Source organism: Agelaius tricolor, unplaced genomic scaffold, assembly GCF_023055355.1.
Source record: "Agelaius tricolor isolate 1412-34295 unplaced genomic scaffold, bAgeTri1.0.p SCAF_1, whole genome shotgun sequence".
In the NCBI taxonomy this organism is placed as follows: Eukaryota; Metazoa; Chordata; class Aves; order Passeriformes; family Icteridae; genus Agelaius; species Agelaius tricolor.
Genome location: NW_027269261.1, coordinates 55,149,505 through 55,169,003, shown reverse-complemented (window position 1 = coordinate 55,169,003; position 19,499 = coordinate 55,149,505). Strand labels below are relative to the sequence as shown.

At 39.9% G+C, this 19,499-nt stretch overlaps 1 protein-coding gene across 6 annotated transcripts in view; it reads left to right on the top strand.

Annotated features, from left to right (window-relative positions):
• The window catches only part of TIAM2 (TIAM Rac1 associated GEF 2), an 87,308-nt gene that overhangs the window by 48,825 nt on the left and 18,984 nt on the right, over positions 1 to 19,499 (top strand). For 3 of the 6 annotated variants that reach the window (XM_071434960.1, XM_071434951.1, XM_071434969.1), the window contains one exon: positions 7,605 to 7,708. In XM_071434960.1, the coding sequence (XP_071291061.1) occupies positions 7,605 to 7,708 (104 nt within the window). Of the gene's footprint in view, positions 1 to 7,253; positions 7,532 to 7,604; positions 7,709 to 9,715; positions 9,975 to 18,867; positions 19,027 to 19,499 lie in introns of those variants that run through there. The other 3 variants (XM_071434987.1, XM_071434995.1, XM_071434977.1) reach the window with 3 other exon arrangements.

The following is a 19,499-nucleotide window of genomic DNA, read 5'->3' as shown; positions in this document are numbered from 1 at the left end:
AAGAAACTGGGGTAAGACAACTGTCAGGGCTCATAACCCACGTGCACTTGTGAAATAAATGTTCTCTTAGTCATAAACATTCTTTGCCAGTATCTTTAAGCACCAGTATTAATGAAACTTAAAGTATTTCTTGTGCTCTACTGAAGAGACAGAGGCTTCTGGCTATTTTAACCTGTGTAGCTAAATTATGTATGTATGTATTTGTGTAATATTTGTACCATGCTGGTGATAGATAAACCCAGGATGGGAAGGAATTTCCAGACTCAGCATGCCAAATCCAAGCTTGTTATGGCTTTGGACAACCCTATTGATACATTTATTCTATTCCATTTTAAAATAGATTGTTTGCAATCTTTGTGCCTAGGTAAGTCTGTTGTAGAAATTTATTTGTGTGATGGTTGAAAACCAGTCTTCTAATTGCCAGCATAGACAGATTCCTGGCCAGTGGAATGACTGGTCAGTATCTGCTGGCCTTTGCCATTGCTTAAGTAGCTCTAGCTCACAACTACATGTTGTCAAGCCCTTCTCCACACTTCCACATTTTTCTTTCACGTTTCCAACTCAGGAGTCCCAGCTTATAGAAGCAATGGTTCTTACAGGTCCCTGAAACTGTCTTCCATGTGATTTCATTCGAGGACTGTGCCTTCATCTTCAAGGTTATCCACATCTCCTTTATGCATCTCCAGCTGTGCTCCTAATTAATGCTCTGTAGTAACTTTGAATGATTTGAGTATTTAATTGGAGTACTTACTATTGTACTTTCTTTGCTGAGACAAATAATGAAAATATCAAATAAAATTAGTCCCCCAAACCCACCTTGAACAAAATCTACAATCTAGCCTTTCCTAGGCCTAGGAGTTAATTCAGACAAATCTATTCTCATCTTACCTGCTAGCCAGTTCTGTCTTGTTTTAATTCCTGTCCTTTTCATTTTGGCTAAAAATTTCCCCAGGGATATTATAAAAGTTTCCTATTTCTTTTTTTTTCTTTTTAAACTAAGTTTCCAAAAGGTTATTTTTATCCTTTATTTTTGTCTTTAAAAAATACTTTATTGAAGGTGGATGTCAGATTAGTTTGACACCATCTGCTTACCCATAATGTATATATGTTATAGTCCATTTATCTTCACATTTCTGATTTTTCTTTCCTTGAATTTATTGTGAAAGCCTAAGGTTACTACATAGGTTATAGAGCTGTATTTTCCAAAATTAGATTACCCCAGAATTCTTGTTCTTTCTTTAAGCATAGCTATTGGATGTTATTCACCAGCTGTATAGCCTCATCCTCTTTTCCCATCATCAGTTGAATAATTCATTGATATCTTTGCTCCTGAGTTTCAATTTCATATAGGTTTTATATGTTGAGAGCTAAAGTTTAGTCCTCTGCTCAGCTGCTTGAGTGCAGCATGGCTTACACCCACCTCAGACATGGCCATTTTCTGATCATTAATTCCTGTCCTGCCTTACTCATCCCTGTTGATTACAGACATATTTCAGCCTGGTTCAGCCAAGCCCTGTGGGACTGGTTTTACCATGGCCTTTAGAGTCAGACTCTGTTTTAGTGAATGTCTGGTGATGTGGCAAGTGGATCAGGTGAAGTCAGGGGTACCAGGAAAGACTCACAGCTGCTAACTGTTAATGAAGTATCTCCACTCACCTGGGTGCAGTTCCCTTGCCTGATTCCGACAAAACACGAGACTTTATCTCTCTTGCCCTCTCTCTCCTACAGCTGAGGATAGTTATCAAGTAGTGCCCAGAGCTGCTGCTCCTCACAGATCTGAAAATGATGCCCTGCAGTAGTCTTAGTTTGTCTTGGAGTGAGAGACTGAGTACATTTAATTTATCTGTGTTGTCTTCTCATGTAGATGTAGAAGGAATTTTTATTCAATTTATCATTGTCTTTGGAGTGGCAGGCGGAAACACTCCTCCTTGCCATAGTTTGAAAAAAGAGGTGGTTACACCACCTACACAGTGCTTGACATTTGATAACACTTGACATGCTTGTGATGGTTATTTGGCATTTTTTTAAATCAGTGAGAGCAGTCTGAAATGGAACAAGTTCTGATGCATTATGAAAAGAGAACTATGAATAAAGAAACAGGATCCTCAGTTCCTACTCTCTCCTCATGATGATTGTGGCTTTGCAGTGAGCAGCTGAACTGGTAAGAACATCTATGACTTGAAAGTAATTAAGGCTTCTTTGTTAATTAAACAGAAGAAGAAAGATAAGTGACATTTGCAATTGCTGATGGCTTCTTTATGGTAAATGAATTGCCGGATGGTCGGTGTTGATGTTTTCCAGTTGATTTCCTTTGGATTCTTGGCTGGGATTGCAGCAGAGATTATTATTGTCTCACACATCTGCTAGACGATGAGTTTCCATTGTACCTCACTGCTCACAAACACATGAATAACTTCCACATTCACCACTTGTACGTGTATCACTGCATCAACATGGGAAGAAACATTCCCGTAGGCATAGAGCTCTTGGATATGCTGGATGTGTTTGTTTTTCAAACCAACTGTCCCATCTGTGTGCTCTGTGCCTGTTTTTAATTGAATGTTGAGCAGTGAGGAACATTACTTAAGTATGTTTTCTCTGCATCTTTAGTGGTTAGACTGTAACTTCTCTTGAATGATTGAGTACTTACCTGCCTGCCAGCAAGACATAACATTGCAGGAGTAATGGCATTCTTTGGTGATGCTGTTGGTAACTAAAGGTGCTGAGTGTGTTCTTAGTACTTGGTGGTTCTTTGTTAGACACTAAGAAAAATGTTTAGTATGCATTTCACGTGATGTAGTTTAAGCTTTTCACATAGAGGCACTCTTTTCCCCCCTGTGCTTTTCTGGGAATCCTAGCATTTATCTGCTGTTGCTACTCTTGTTTGCTACAAGCTGATTGTATTGGGTTTGTGTTGCAAAGTCTTCGTAGCAGGGGCCTACAGGGGTGGCTTCTGTGAGAAGATTTTAGATGCTTCCCAGTGCCAATTAGCTCCAGTACGGACTCACCACTGGCCAAGGCTGAGCCCACAGCAGTGGTGGTAGCTCCTCTAGGATAATTTAGTTAAGAAGGGGGAAAAAAACCTGCATGATCACAGCTGGAGGGAGGACTGAGAATATCTGAGAAAACCAGACACCAAGGTCAGTGAAGAAGGCAGGGCTGGGATGTGCTCTGGGTGCTGGAGCAGACCTTGCAGCCCTTGGTGCAGACCATGGTGAGGCAGCTGTTCCACTGCAGCCCACAGAGAGAGAGATCCACCTGCAGCCTGTGGAAAACCCACACCAGAGCAGATGGATGCAGGAAGGAGGCTGTGACCCCATGGGAAACCCATGTTGGAGCAGGTTTGCTGGCCAGATTTGTGACCCTGTGGGCAATCCACGCTGGAACAGTTTGTGAAGAGCTGCAGCCCATGGGATGGAGTCATGCTGGAGAAGTTCAAGCAGGACTGTCTTCCATGGGAGGGTCTCCATGCTGGAGCAGAGGAAGAGTGTGAGGGGTCCTCCCCATGAGGAGGAAAGAGAAGCAGAGCCAGTGTGTGATGAACTGACCACAACCCCCCATTCCCTGATGCCCTGTGCTGCTCAGGGGAAGGAGGGAGAGAAAATCAGGAATAAAGTTAAGTCTGGGAAGAAGGTGTTTTTAAGATTTGGGTTTATTTCTCATTATCCTACTCTGATTTGATTAGTAACAAACTAATTTTTCTGAGTTGCCTTGGTTTTGCCTGTGACTGGTGAATCATCTCTCCCTGTGCTTTTCTCAACCCATGACCCTTTCATAACATTTCTCTCCCCTGCTCAGCTGAGGAGGGCAGTGATCGAGCTGCTTTGGTGAACATTTGGGGTCCAGCTAGGGTCAACCTACCACACTGACTTAGTATTTTCTTTTCTGGAAACACTCCTGTTTACTAGACTGGAAAAAAGTATCTGCTTCAGAGGTTCCTGTATCCCAGCTGAAAGTGATAAACATTTCAACTCAGCAGGCATGAGTGCATGTGTAAACAGGACAGAGGTGTACTGCAGCAGAGAAAAATTATGTTAAAAGATTTAAACCATATTTTGTTTAACTCATTATTATCAGTCCTATTTTTCTTCCAGACAGCTTTATAACAAGTATGTCAGTAGAATAAATCAAATGTACTACTGTAATGGAGCTGTAGGGGCAGATTTAGCTGTGATACACTCACCATTTACTATGCTGGAAAGCCTCTCAAGCAATGTTTTCAGTGAAGTAGTCCATGTTTTCTTTAAGTAGAGAGCAACATAATCCTAGTAACATCAGAGTTTTGGTGTTTTTTTTTTAATAATGATTAAAAAAAGCCTGGAAGTGGTAGTTTGACCTTGAATTTCAATGATTTTTAGGAACATATATCTCCCTGCATACTTTTCCATCCTCCTGGCCAGCAAAGAACCAGAATAATATATACTGGAACAAATTTGTACTTGTACAGTGATAGTATCTTTCTTGTCTTGTGCAAATTCTATACAGTTTTGTTGCTAGTTTTACCTGAAAGAATAGTGGTTAACCAGCCTGTAAGAGAACACTTTCACATTATTATTGGTGAACATCTTTGATAATGTGAATTCTGTTGTAGAGCTAAATCCAAATTTTAATGTTTAAAGAAAATACATTTTGTATGGTTTGGCTTTCCTAGGCCCTTGCACTTATCACTGGAAGTAGAAGGAATTTCAGTGTTGAACTTTTTGCTCTGTTTATGTCCTTAAGCTTTGCATTTGTAATTACTCATTCTGTAATACTACCTCTTTTTTTTGGGGGGGGGGCGGGGTTGAGCTATGCAGCTGATATTGGTGCTTCTGTGCTTTTTGGGAATAATCTGCAGGAGCAGATCCAAAGGAAGTCCCCTTCCACAGCAAAAGAAGGAAGAGGAGACAGGATATGGAACGCTAAACTGATCAACAACCCATACATCCTTCCTTCCTTTCTTACTTCCCTCCCCATGTTAGTTCTGCATACAATGTGGGATGCAGTAGGATGTCTTTTTTCACCTTGGATTCTTTCCGTGTAACTTTTTTTAGGTTTTGCTATTTAAAATAACATTTACTGCTGCTTCTCCATCGTCAGCAACTCATTCTGCCAACAACAAATGCTATAAAAATGGGCAAGGCTATATAGCCCTAGCTCTGACAGTCCTGTACACTACAAAGGAAAAACAAAATGAGGGTAAAGGCAGAAAAAGATGGGTCATCTGGAAAAAGCAATACAATATTCTATTTGCCTGCTTTGGGTGTTGTTATCCTGATTGCTTCTGTTAATGTTGTTTGCTGATTCTTTTACCCTGTTTTCCTCTTCCTACATTTATGCTCTCACTTCATTGCTTGTGTAAGTTAGTTTTACTGCTTCATGAAGGACAAATATGTTTAATGATCACTTGTAAAATGATTTGTAAAATCAGGGAAATAGGGTTTTTTTTCTCTTTAGCTAACTACCTGAGATCCAACTCTACATCCTTTATACCATTGCAAAATATAGCTCAGGTACATGCTTTTAGGAGGGGAGAAGGGCATTAAAACCCTGAGGGCAAGTAAAAAGATCTCATCTGGGAAGCAATAGGAAATAATATCTTTGGCATCACCTTACCCTAAAGAAAATGTTGTTTAAAAGTCAATTTAAGTTTTAGGGCTTGGCTTACGCAGGAGTTGACAATGGTGGAAGTCAATAGGCATTCATGTGTACTCACAGACAGAAGAGAGCCTCAAAATTACTTTAAAAGTCCAGAGGGAAGGAGAAAATTATTCAGGCTTGGTGGAAGAAGAGAGGTAAAAGCATAATAAAGTAAATAGACAAGACAGACTCTTTCTTAAGGTCTTAAAGATGATGGATGGCTTGAGTGGAGTTATATAAAATGTGTTTTTTCTGCAAAAGTGATAACTCTTGGGGTATTGAATGTTACACAGGCTCTTATATATCAGGAGGCACACCTGACTGGGAGCAGAAGGTAAAAAAGCCTGAGGGGAGAAAAGTGATGAGACCTTGTTTCTGTAAGGATAGGGAAATGAGGAGGTGGTCAAGTATTTGGCATGTGGATGGAAAATGTCAGCCTCGATGCTAAGCTTGACCTGAGCACCTTAATAACAGATAGAAAAACCCAAGTTGATATTGTGCTGAATTATTTGCATGTCTTTCTCTGAATTGCCTCTGGAGTCTGTCAGCCATACTTTGTCTTACCAGGAAGGCTCTTTATGGGTTGCAAGGTGGTCTTTTGGGCCTAAAATTCCCATTTTCCTCTCTGCTTCAGTCCATGTGGTTAAATTCTCTCTGAGAGGAACTGGTCCTGCTCTGCATTGACAGGAGAACAGCAACACCCAGGCAGCTAAATTCTGTTGTCCTTCCCAATTTCTTTATTGCAAGCTGTCATGATATTACTGCAAGATGGGTGGTATTTGTTTTAATTACCATTTCAGTTGCTGGTGTTAGCGATTAAATAAGACTCTTACCTTTCACTTAAAAATAAATCTTCAGAATTTGTAGGTGTTGAGAAAGAGTTTGAAAATGTGGTAATGTGGTGTGAATTATACTCTGGAGGTTTAAAGGCTAGGAAACAAAGCAGCAAACTTTACCCTCCCCTTTATTTTATTGCTGTTTTAGCATCTGAGGTTGCTGCAAATCCTTTTTCCTTTATCTTTTCTGTCCCTTTTTTTTTAAATTTGTTGGTTGCTTTATAATTTTCAGCTACATGGATTGATAATACTGCAGATAAAAAATCACTTCTTCACTTCTAGAATTTTTAATTAGAATTTCCACGTGAACATCTCTGCAGATTTTCAGCAGCCAGTTGAGGAAATATAAAGAGAAAGAACATGATTTTTAAATGAATGCTCAGCATTGTTGGATAGCTCTTGAGTTTAAATGTAAATGTTACCAAAAGCTACAGTCTATCAGTAAGTGGAGCAGGGCAGTGCTCTGGTTTTTGCATTGTGCCAGCTACTATGTAGATGGACTCCAAACTTGAGAAAATTGGTAAAGTATTTGCAAGAAGAAGGGATTGTGTCTGTATTATGAATTATGGTGTTTGTTCCAGGGCAAAATTCTCTTTTCTTCTTAAATCTTTAAAGGATTTAGGACTAAGTCATGTTGAACAATGGTGTGTTCATCCAAGGAGAACTGCTGAGTGCATTTAATAATCTTCACTGGTTGTCTCAGCACAGAATGTGCTGATTATAGATAGTGCTGCCTTCAAAAGCATGCTGCTAGCAAGAGCCTTACGTTTATTTTGGTAGATCAGATATGCACATTGCTTCAGACACTCTCCCATGTCCAGCTGCTGTTTGGAAAGCAGAGTTTCAAGGCATCGTTGCTCCTTGCTTTGACCTCTCCCATTGTTTTTTGAGGGGTGAAGATGATTGCAGATTTTGTATTTTTTTTGGATATGGCACTTAGTGTCCTCGTCTAGTTGACATGGTGGTGTTAGGTCATAGGTTGGACTCAATGGTCTTAGAGGTTTTTTCCAGTCTAATTGATTCTGTGATCCTCTCCTGCTGTTGTAATTGTACTAGACACTGAACGTGTTCACCAGGTAAGAGCAAATACTTTTCCTTTTTCTGTCCTATAACCATCTAATTTGTTTATGTGTTTTATTTCAAATGCAGACTTTAGTAACGTGCCTGACATCACATCCAGTTTGAAAAGGAGCAGTACTGATGGCACTCTGGACCAAGTGCCACACAGGAAGAAGACTGATCCACCCTTCAGGGTAAGAAAATGCTTGACACAACGATCCTTATGAACCAAAAGGCAATGTTGTGGCGTTAATGCTCTGCATTTTGTTGGAAAGAATTTACCATATGGCATTAGTGTGAAAAAAATTGTATGCATATTAGCTGTACTTGGTGTTTTAGTATCTTGAGGTCACCCTGACAGCATCTACAGCACAGCTGCTGCATCTGCAGGAGCGGTGTGATGGGGGCAAATGGCAAGCAGGTGGAGACTTGTCAAATTCATTCTTCTGTGTGGCTTGAACCCAGTTCCTGCAAAGAACAGTAAAGCTGCTACATCTTTCTAATTGATTCAGTTTGTTTTGTCTTTTCTTTTGGCTGATCTTTCCAGGGCTTACTGATAATATTGCAGTGACCATAGCAATACTATGTCAGTTGTTTTAAACTGGGCTACAGGCTTGGAGAGGTGCAGTGTTCAAGAGACAGTGATTGCCACCCACTAATTTGGAGACCCTTTATGTGTCTGCAGTTTCTATCTGACATGGCTGGACTAATGGTTTTCCTTCCCTCAGCAAGGACTTTGGGGGCTGAGGCAGGAATGCCCAGAATTAGTGCCCACCTTCATGCAATGGTCTCCAAAGAGCAGCTTTTTGTCCATTTTGCCCTGAATCAGGCAAATTGCAACCTGTGTCCAATTGAAGTGCATATTGTTTTGAACCTCCCAACTGCAGGTGTGGGTAGTGTTTTTGAGTTGGTGGCCATGATTTTACCTGGCATTGCCATTCTGACAACAGAAGTGTGTTTTTAAATTCTGTTGATGAGTTGGTTGTATCTTCAAGCAAATTTGGGATAACACTTGTGTTAGCACCCTTGCATAACAGGAATGACGTTAGAGTTTTTATGGTTCTGGAATACATTACTGTCTTGTGCTGGGTTGTATGAAAAATTGGTAGAGATCAGACAGAATGTTAAAACTCAGAAGACTGGAATAGGAAGATACATTGTGCCTTTAACCATACTTACTAAGAGGAGCTGTTAATCTTACTTTATTAGTTACTTCATAACCTACTTCAGTCTTGTACAGGTGATTTTATGCCCTTTCCCTAGAGAATAAGGAGAAACCTGGTGATTGTGGGTCCTCAGCCCATCTCCTGCTGCACAAGGGGATTCCCACAGAGATGGGGAGGAGATTCTGGGGCATCAGCTTTGCTCTAGCAGAAGAACAAAGCCAGTCCTGATTGCCTGTGTCAAATACACCAGGTGCCAGAAAATTAGGGAGAGTTCTGCGGATTTAAATACACAGAGAACAATTGATGTACACTAGTTGCTGCTTTTAATGCACTAAATTTGCTCCAATGCTCTAAATTGCATGCTGCAATTAAAGCTCAAAAAAAGAGGGGAAAATGGACAGGTCTGCTCCCTGTCCTCCCTCCAGCCTCAAATTTGTCAGATTCAGCAGTTATTAGGGCTTTTGCATGATTTGCTGAAGTAATTGCCCATTCTGTATTGCAGTGCACTTCTTGAGCTGACATGCAGGTCTGCTAGTGTCATTTTAAAAATTATCTGAGGTTGTCCTGGTTTTGTAGGTACAAGGGTGGAAAACAGCCTGGCAATCAGAGGCAGTCAGACTGCAGCTGTAAACGAGTCTGTGACAGGTCTATAATTTCTGCAAATGGTTTGTAATTGATTGCTGTCTTTCTGTTGGAGGGTGCCTATTACCGTCAGAGCTTTTTGTCTGACCCTTTTGATATCCCCAATAGATGTAGAAGTAAAGAAAACCCAAACCTAACAGTTAAGTTCAGGTGGTGTACATTGTATGTGCTTTTGTGGTTATGTATGACAGGAATTTAAATGATTTCTGTTTTTATATCTGTGATTTGGGACTGCTCACCAGATGAACAATAACTATTGCTAATAAAAGCTAGTTTGAGGAAATTGTGCAGCCTTGAAAAGTGTAGCATCTGGATTTGGGGTTGTAGATTTTTTTTTTTCCTCTGCCTTCTGTTTCCTGCATGTGCTGACTTGACCTCCCACGCCTGTGGACACCATTAGTGCAGTAGGCAAGTAGGCGATGCTGCAGAAGTATGGGGGAGAGGAGCTCTGTAAGCACAGCTCTGTGGAGGAGAGGCTGGTGGTGCTGAGAGGTTCTGAGCACAGCCTGGAACAACAGGCAGTTTGGGATTATTTCAGAGGAGACACAGCTAGAGATGCTCACTTTCCAGTTGACAGCAACTGTAGATGTGATTGTTTGGCTCTGAGGGAGCAGGCTCCTTTGAAGTTTGGTTGATTTTTGTCCCGTAACATGTAAGTAAATAAAAAAACAGTCTTAAAGCTTTGGATTTAATAGCTGCATGTCTGATTTCTGGACTTTATGTATCTTGTGTTGAGCATTTTCATTTGTCTGTTTTTCACTGTTTTCTTGATCTCATACCAAGCTAAGTTTAGGCATCATCTTAACTGAAAGTACAGTGAGGCATTTGAGAAGTGCCTTATAATCTCAGAGAAATAAGTCTTTTATTGCATGTGCATGTGTATTACATTCAAACATGCCTTCATTTAGTCAGTCATTTTTGGATTTTTTTTTTTTTTTGTAGACTGGGAAGTGAATGCATTTAGGAGGGCAAGAGAGGCTAGTATCGTTCTGGAAATGGAAGCTGTTCCTTAAATTATAAAATATTATATAAAATACATGCATATCAAGAACCATCCATTCCAGATGCACATTTGTTCTGACAACTCTCTATTCTCTGGGATACCCCATTTGTACTTTAATAGCTTTAACCTTATCTTCAATTTTATTTATCAGGGGTAGATATTATGCTTGTAACACATTGTGCCGCAGTACATTTCCAAACTCTGTTAAAATACATTTATGTGGCAACAGCATGTTGTCCTTGCTCTTGTTTCTGGAGCATATAGATGTTCTGTTGACAGAAGAATATGTGACCTCAGAAAATCTGTGAATTGAGCATGCCTGTCAATGTAATTAAGTTTAGTTATGTTTAATCATTTTGAGAAGTAATTGTCTGTGCTCCTCGTGCTCATTAAATCCTGGTATGTTGGCAGTTGCAAGTATCAAGCTCTCTTCACATCAAAGTAGCATGAAGTCGAATTAACAAAAATTGCAACTCTTCCTTTAGCTAGTTGTGATTTCTAATTGCAAACTATATTGGCTAGAAATGTTTTCTCTAGCCCACTGTTTAAGATTAGGTTTAGTAGTCTTTTACTAACTCGCTTATCTTTACTTTGTATTTTCAGTGTATTAAAATAACCTTTTATGAAACATAGTTAGAAGGGGAAATCTTACCATATAATTACCTATTCTTTTCAGGTCCCTAAAAAGAGACCTGCTGTGATCTGACTCTTGGTTGTTCTGAGTCTTTTGAGTGTCATCAGAGAGACACATTTCTGAAATCATATTAAATCTAACAGACATAAAAAAAGTAACTTCATATAAATGCGTGTCTGAGAAGGGGAAGATGTATTTTCACTTTAAGTATTTTACAGATCATAAGAAAAAACCTTAGGGTATACTCTCTGCAAATATTTCACATAACTTCATTATATCCTCAGCTGTATCTTAGTGGTCTTTAAGAAACTCAAGAAACCCAGTAAAAATAGCTAGTGTGATGGCTTTTAATCATTAAAGAAACAGTCAATGAATACTGAATGGTTTTATGGTGGCATCTTCAAAAATTAACATTGCAGGAAGCTGCTGTGTGAGAAACTTTGAATGTTAACAAGAATTGGCTTTTTAAAGAATGGCCAACTGGTTTCACTTTGTAAGGCTTTGAAATGCTTCCATATTTCTTTCAAACAATGAAGGAAAATTGGTCCTGGGAATAAGTTGGACATAGAAACTTGGGGAAATTACCTTTGCTGTTGCCTCTTGAAATAGTCACTTTACTCTCAGCACGGATTATTGATCATACATGAATGTGTGTATATGAGGACAAATCTATCCCCATCATCTCTTATTAAAAAAGAAATCTATACACTGCAGAGACAAACTCCATTTTTTCCCTTGAGAATACCATTCTTAATGCAATGAACAGAAGTTACAGTTAAAAATCCTAGAACACCTTTCCCTAGCTTGAGCCTATTTAGATTATCTCAACTAATTAATCTTTCCCTCCTGTTGATGACCATGTTCCCTTTTCCTTCATCTGATAAGGAAATGAGAATTCATGGCAAGTCTGATCAGTGGAGTTCATGACACTTTTGGCAAACGCAAACCTGCATCTCCTACAGGATGGAACATTTTCATCCAATGGTTTCAGATTTTCATGGGGATGAGGTCTAGGTCAATATGATGGCCCTACTTGAAATGCCCATTTTTACAGATATAGCGAACAAAAAGAAGGTAGAAAAAAAAATGTCCTTGTGTGTTACAGAAGTCTTGTTCTTGGATGCTTGAGTTTCCTATGTAATATCAAATCATCCTTGCAGTGTTTTTGAAGCTTGTGTGTTCTGTTTATTGTGATGCCAATTGTGGCCTGTAAAGTGATAAGTACATTTCCAGGAAGTCGGCATGTCTGGGACCATGGTGAGAATTCTGGTTTTTGGTTTCCCTGCATGCAGCGCCACTTTTCGTGTTCAAGGAGCCAACGTGCACATATGCCTGACTTGGGCAACTGTTCAGATTTTTTTGTAGCCCTTCCAATCAAAGGTATATGTGAAATTGAGCAGCTCATTTGCTCTCATATCTGATGGTGGCCAGGAGGTGTGAAAGCAGAGAGAGACTGGGTAAGAAAGCAAACTCATCTTCCAAGTTCTACATCATGCAGCTACCTTAGGAAGATTCCCAAAACAGTGCTTTGAACAGATGCAAAATATATGTGTTGGGATTTCAAAAAGGAAATCACTCTGTTATCTATTAGCTGATTTCACACAGCTATTTTTGTAATGAAAATCAGTGAGCATTGTAAAGATCTTGCTGCTTTTTGCAATTTTGGCCTCTTGTACATATGCATGTATACAACATAGCCACCACTGGAAGGGTGGTTTTCATAAGCTGAAGAAATTAGCATTTTGTCTTCAAAATCTCTAAAGCTGATTTCAAAACCCCTCCATTAGTAGTATGACCACAGCCATCAACTTCTGATGCAGAATAATTCAAGGATAAAAATCCCCTAGGTACAATATATATTGAGGTCTAAGTTCAAACCAGGATGAGAGAAAATGTGTCTGATTGCTCGTCTCCCCAAATGCTCAGTTTTTAAAGAAAAAAAGCATGGTTTGATTTTTGGGGAGAGGAAGGGGGCAACTGTGGCAGTTGCCATGGAATGGCAGGAGTGGAAGGTAGTTGGTAATCATTACTCATACTTTCAGTCCAATCCCAACAGAAAATTCATGCAATTGTTCAATGTTTGTGGAAGATTTGAATGGTATTTTTTCCTCCAGAAGAATGCAAGTGGATGCTAGTAATCATGTATTCCTATGATTTATCACCTAGAAAACATTGTACATTGTGATCTCTAGCAGATGGGCTTTGGAGTAGTTCAGGGCACTGTTATTCAAAACACACTCAACTCAAAGCAACAACTGCTTTCTACTGCTGCTGTCAGTAAATGTAATCCTATTTTTTATATGGAATATATGTATTATATATATGACGTGGTTCATTTATTTATTTTGATCTGGTGATGGCATTCATCACTCTCAGAGATGAGTATGGGATCACCAGTCTGACTGTGTGTATATAAGCAGCGTATGCGAAATAATTTTGTTAAGCAGCCTGTAAAAATTAAAAATCTTGGAAAGGGAATGTTAGTATTAACCAAGTTGTTGAGCTCCACTGAAAGAAAACCAAGCAGAAATGACCAGAAGCTCAACAGAGCCCCATACCCACTTCTTGCATGGAGGCAATTCCAGCACAATGTCATGATAGCTTCTCATTAGCTCTGTTTTGCATTGCCCAGGCAGTTCCCACTTGCACAGCATGTCATTAATTGCAGGAGAGCTGCCTGCCTCAAGGTTTACTCAGCATCCATAGGACATGAAGGATTTTTCCTTTATTTTAATCATGAAAACTTCTTTTTAGCAGTTGATGACATCCAAAAGCCTGGGGAGTAGTCTACAATTAACATCTTTTTTTTTTTTTTTTTTTTTTTTTTACTTTGTAGGAGGGGGATTAAAAACATGGTATTCTCAAAATCATGTATAGCCTCTGCAGTCCAAGTGTCATTTTCTTCCAGATGTGACATGCATTTAGGGAATCTCAGAGCTGACATGGGAAAATAGCATGTTTCTCAGCAGTGGTTTCCTTCATTCATTTGTGCCTGGAGGGGACTGTTCTGCATTGAAAGCATGACAAGCCTGTGGGGAGTTCTGCTAATTATTGTGCTTCCCTTGCAGATAGCCCAGCTACCAGAGCCAGTGGCTCCAGCAGTGTGGACCTGTTTCTGGACCCCTGCTCTCTTCCTGTGCCTTTTGAGAAGGGTATCAGTGAAACTGTAGCCCATCAGAAGTTCATAAGAATTTTGCAAATTAATCTAATTAATTAGATTAATTATTCAGTATATTAATCTATCACTCAGAGAAGGCACCAGAACTGGTAGACTACAGGTTACAGAAAGCCTAAACCTACCAGTGAGCGCTACTGCCCAGTCCTGGATTTCACTTTATTGTGTTGATTCTGGAGTTCTGCATCCCCTACAGATGGCCCAAAATTCAAGTGTAAGAGCTGTGAGTCTTGGCTAACATAGCGAAGGAGCTGCAAAACCACAAGGCTTAAAGCATGTAATGTGCTGAACCTAGTATGAAACTGTAACCAGGTCAGGCTGTGGATGGAGACCTGCTTGCGTAGTTACTGGTAGGGAGGCACAAGAAAGGAGGAAAGACCGAAGGGTCTGCACAGTATGTGCAGTTCCTGCATGCAGAGGTGTGACCTTGTGCAGCTTTGTTTTGTGCTATTACACTGAGGCCCTGGGGCTTAGGGGGAGGGGGTATTTGTTGTCTTTCCTCCAACTGAAGGAAACATCCTCTCAAAAGTACTGAGACAGCTTTTGGTGTAAAACATACAGATGGTTTTGATCAGGAAAAGAAATTGTGTTGTGTTGATGCTTGCAAATGAAGGAAGCCAGTGGGAGAGGACTTACAACACAGATTTTCTTTGTAGTCATCTGGGAAAAATCTATAAGGCTTACCTGCAGATGAAAAGGGAAGCATATGACAAGGGCCCTGAATATTTGCAACAGGATATGGTTAGCAGTGTCTCTGGAGCCAACTGTGACTTCACTGATGAAGGGCAGGAAGCTGCCTCAAGCCCACCACCCTGTGCCTCCAGAAGCAACCCCGGTCACCTGCAGTGCAGGATATGACGCCAGTGTTTCACTTTGCAATGAAAGGCAGAGATATCTAATCACGCTTCTGATAGACACAGGGAACTGTGTCTCTGCCAGCTGCAGAGTATTTGGTGGTTTGTTTTTTTAAAATAAAGTACTGTTCAGTTGCAGTAACATGCTTTTTCCTTGTGATGCAAAAGCATCTAGCCCCAATTTCAGTCTGTGCCAAGGTATGTGATGTGCCCAGCTGTCACCCATAGCACACAAAGTCACTTTAAATTTGCACAAAGTTTCAATATAGGATTTCAGATAAATACTGCATCCTGGATACCATCATAACTTCAATAAAGCTTTGATTCCTATTTTGCTCTGTCAGGAACATGTAATAACAAAGGTAGACCTGAAATACCAAAACTGAAAAATATCTGCTACCTGCAGCAAATTCTGCAAAATAAAAGGTAACAAAAAGGTACATGAAAGAATGAAAGAGGCAGAGGAATTTAAAAAAAAAAGGTAAGGGGTCAGTTGAGTCAGATGCATAGGGAAGTTCCACCAGACTTTCATGTTTTGTTACCTGTTGTCTCTTGTTAACATATTGTGAGCAGATAAAGACATCCTCTCACGTGGTGATTATTTCCTTCTGGGACAGAGGAATTCTCCTGTAGTTCCTAAACAAAGCCTTGCCAAAACCAGGGGAGAGGTTGGTGTAGAGTTCAGAGAATCTATATTTGTCTTTACAGGGGAGTTACTGCATCTTTTAACATTTGGAATGCAAAATGCTGGCTACTAACAAGAACAGATAGGCGTTGCCTTCTCTGCCTCCAAAGGTGTCACACTGCAAAACTATGTTGTGAAACATGAGTGCAACTGCAAAGATAATGTCTCAGTGGTTGTTACAGTTTCTAATGCAATACTTGAGAAAAGTTTTTGCATTCAGCAGAAAACACTTTGAGTGAGAACGTTAGAAACGATATTTAAGATGCTTGAAATTAAAAATAAAACAAGAATTCACTTTAAACATTTGGAATGCTAACTGATTTTTTAATCACTGGAATTAAAGCAAGTGTCTTCACTGTGGTCAATTATGCTTTGAAAATACATTTTGACGGCATTTAAAAAACATATTATTAGTATAATAAGCATGACAGGAAAATATGCAGAAAAATTATCCACCCACAGTTATAAAAAGTAAAAAACAGACTCCCTCTAGATCAGTGCAGAGGTCTGGAGACAAGCTGCATTAATCCTGAGCTTATAATGCTTAGAGACCACTAACATTGCAGAGCTCCTGTTAGTGCAGGGTATGTAAGTACATGTATATTTTAAAATATATGTGTCTGTGTGTTTGTGTGTCTACATATGTATGTTGTGTATATGAATTCTGCTTCTGTGTCACCAGGGGTCCAGACTGATATTACAAAGTAGCCCACGAGTGCTTGGGATTGTCCTGCAGGCAAGCCATTGTTTCCTTTCATTCAAAGTATACACTGACTTTGAATGAAAAATTAGCAAAATTAGCCTTTTACCTTGATGCATTAAGGGCAAAAGCAGGATGGGAAATGAACTGGAGGCAGATAAGCACACCTACACATATGGGGACAATAGAGGGAAGCACATATTATGAAGGATGTCACTGTTATGGTAACTATCAAGGCTGGTGCCACTGAAATGGAAAGATGAAAACCAGATGTCGGTGAAGGGAATGTGCATTATTCAAAGTACACAGGAACAAACAACAGGGCTGTGTCATTTTTCCAGTGATCTTAAAAATATTTCACAGTGATGGATTATTTCACTTGCTTTTGAAAAGTGCTTCAGTACTGCTTGTGTGCTCCTAGAGAAAAAAGAAAGGCTAAATGAAAAGCATTCATTCATTTGCTTTGCTTTAGTTTGTGTTGTTCCCCTTTTTGATTTGTCCAAGTCCCTCAATAGGAGATGGAAAGATTACTGAAACATAATTGTCTTTTTTCTAATGAATACACATTAAAAAAAAGCTGTTAATTGGTAACATCTTTTAGCTGGCATATGGCTAGCTAATAATGCAGGCTTAATTAGCAAATCTGGGGAAGAATAACTTCCTAATATGGAATTAAAAAGGCCTGTCATTGTTTTTCATCAAGATTGACGATATTGCTTGGACCTGAAATTTAGCAACCTTCTTTTTTTTTTTCTCAGTCCCAGTGGATGAGCTGTGTTTTTAGATGTATCTATTAGAAAAAATTGAGCTTGAAAGTGCCACAACTAATGCAGATAGAAAACAAAGAAACAGTAGCTCTCTAGAAAGTGTAGTTATACTCTTAATACAGTGTATTAATCTTAATCTGGTGACCTGGCCTGTGTTATTTTAAAAATGCTATATGCAGCACTTGAAACTTTTAATTTCCACAAACTACTTATTTGTTTCTTATCTTCAGACTTGCTCTGTGGATCCCTACAATCTGTGGACTACTGCAGAGGCACCCACTAATGGTGGATAAGAACAGTAGCCAAGTACACGCTGCACAGCAATCTATGAATTTGGGTTTTTAAACCAGACTGTACATCCACTGATAAATGAAATGTTTAGGGAGCAGGCAAAACCTCTCTTGCTCCTTCAAGACCATTTCCTCAATTTTCTGTTTAGTCTTCTCCCCCAGTGACCCTGATATGTCTCCAAGAGGAAGAAAGGGCACAGTCCATCCGCTAAGCAAGAGGTTCCTGCTGCTGTGATGTGTTCTGTATGTCTTATCAGCAGCATGTTTTTTCAGGGCTCCAGCATCATTTTTCCTCTGATAGGCAGCCTCTCAGTGACTGAGCTGTACAGTTTGGCAAATGCTGAGCTGTCAAGTTGTGCTAATGATTTGGAAAGAGATGGATGTAAGTTTAATTGCAGTAATTAAAGGAGAAAGCTGTGTTATTCCCTTGCTTGCATGAAGGTGAACATCCTTGAAACCTTGGAAGCAGCGCACTCATAACCAAGGATATAGATACCCAGGCTTGTTGGGGTTCAAGAAGAGGGTTTCCTAGGGAGCAGTAGGGTGCTGCCAAGGGCAGTGTTGAATGAAGCCTTACAGCTCAACTTCATTGCTCTCTAGGAGTGCTGTGATAGGGGCAACATGAGAGTTGCTGAGTTTTATTATGCCACTGGTGTAGTTCTCCTTTTATTAATGAATTGCTTGTCAGTCTTTTATCTCTTCAGTTCAGTGTTGTCATGTCCTATAATGTTTTATTTAAAGCTGCATTGTTCTTAGAGTAATCTATCTGTAGACCCAAATGGTTTTGTATAAATATGTCAACATCAGAACTCTTACTTTCAAGCCTGAATTTATTACTTAGCTCATTTTAAATTTCTTTTTATTGATGTAATTATGGCTAAAAAGTTCAAACAAAGGACAAGCATAATTATATAAAGAAATCATCCAGAGAGCTGCCTATTTGTTTTTCATTTTATCATTGTAAGAGCATTTGTATGCCTCAACATTTAGCAGCATATACCCTTGACAGAACATCAGTGCTATTGACAAATTATGCTGACCTTCAGGGCAGTCAGCATCCTCTAGATATTTTTAGGTATTTGGCTAACTTTCTCAAAGCACCTGATGTTTTGTTTATGCAGTAAATTTCACAGGCAGGGAGGCAGGTATATTTCTGGGAAGATCAAACCCATTTTCCCTTGTCATAACTGAACTCCTGCACTCACCACATTAAGCTATTTATAAAAAAAACCTTCTCATCTAGCATGTTTTTCCTTCATTTATAGCAATAAAGGGAGGCATGGCAGGTCTGTCTGTACTCTCATACGCTGCTTAGCCTCCTCGCACTGGGATGTTGTCAGCATCTCTGATTTTTGGGTATTTGGCACAAAAGAGAAACTTGTGCAGCTGAGCTCAGAGGGAAGGTGTGTTTGTGGGGGATCACAACATCCGCGGCTTCCTTCCGAGGGCTCTTTCCTTTGGCAAAGTTTGCGCTCACGAGCCGCAATGCCCGCCTTCAGGAGGAGTAAAGCCAGAGCTAAGAGTTTAGCGCTGGCTCGCAAGACCCAGCAGCAGGCAGCAGCAGCTTACGGCTCCCTGCACAGGATGCTCTCTGTGGTGAGTTCTGCAGCTTCTGCCGTGGCTTCAGCCGGGGGTGCTGCCTAATTAGGCTGGGGTTGGGGTTAGGATGGGGCTGCAGGAGTATCCAAGCTGCTTGTACCTAATAAATAATGACTGTCCCAGCATTAGTCATCAAATAATGGATTCTCACAGTGTGTAGTTGGGGGCTGAGTTTGTACCAGTGCTCTGCATGGGAAAAGGTTTGGGGTTTCTGAAGTTTGGGGGAGGGAAGGGTGGGTTGGTTGCCTGCACTGTTTGCTGCTGGGCTTGAGCAAATTGTTATTTCTTGCATCTCTCAGAGAAAGGACTAAGAAAGATCCATATTTTGACAAGAAGTGGGAAGGTTTTAAAAAGATTCCTCATGGAAATTTGGAAATAACTGCAGCATGAATATTTTAACTGTTTCTCTGTTTTTTCACAATTGAGTTAGTATTGTGGAAATAAGGAGGGGAAAAATATTATTTATAATC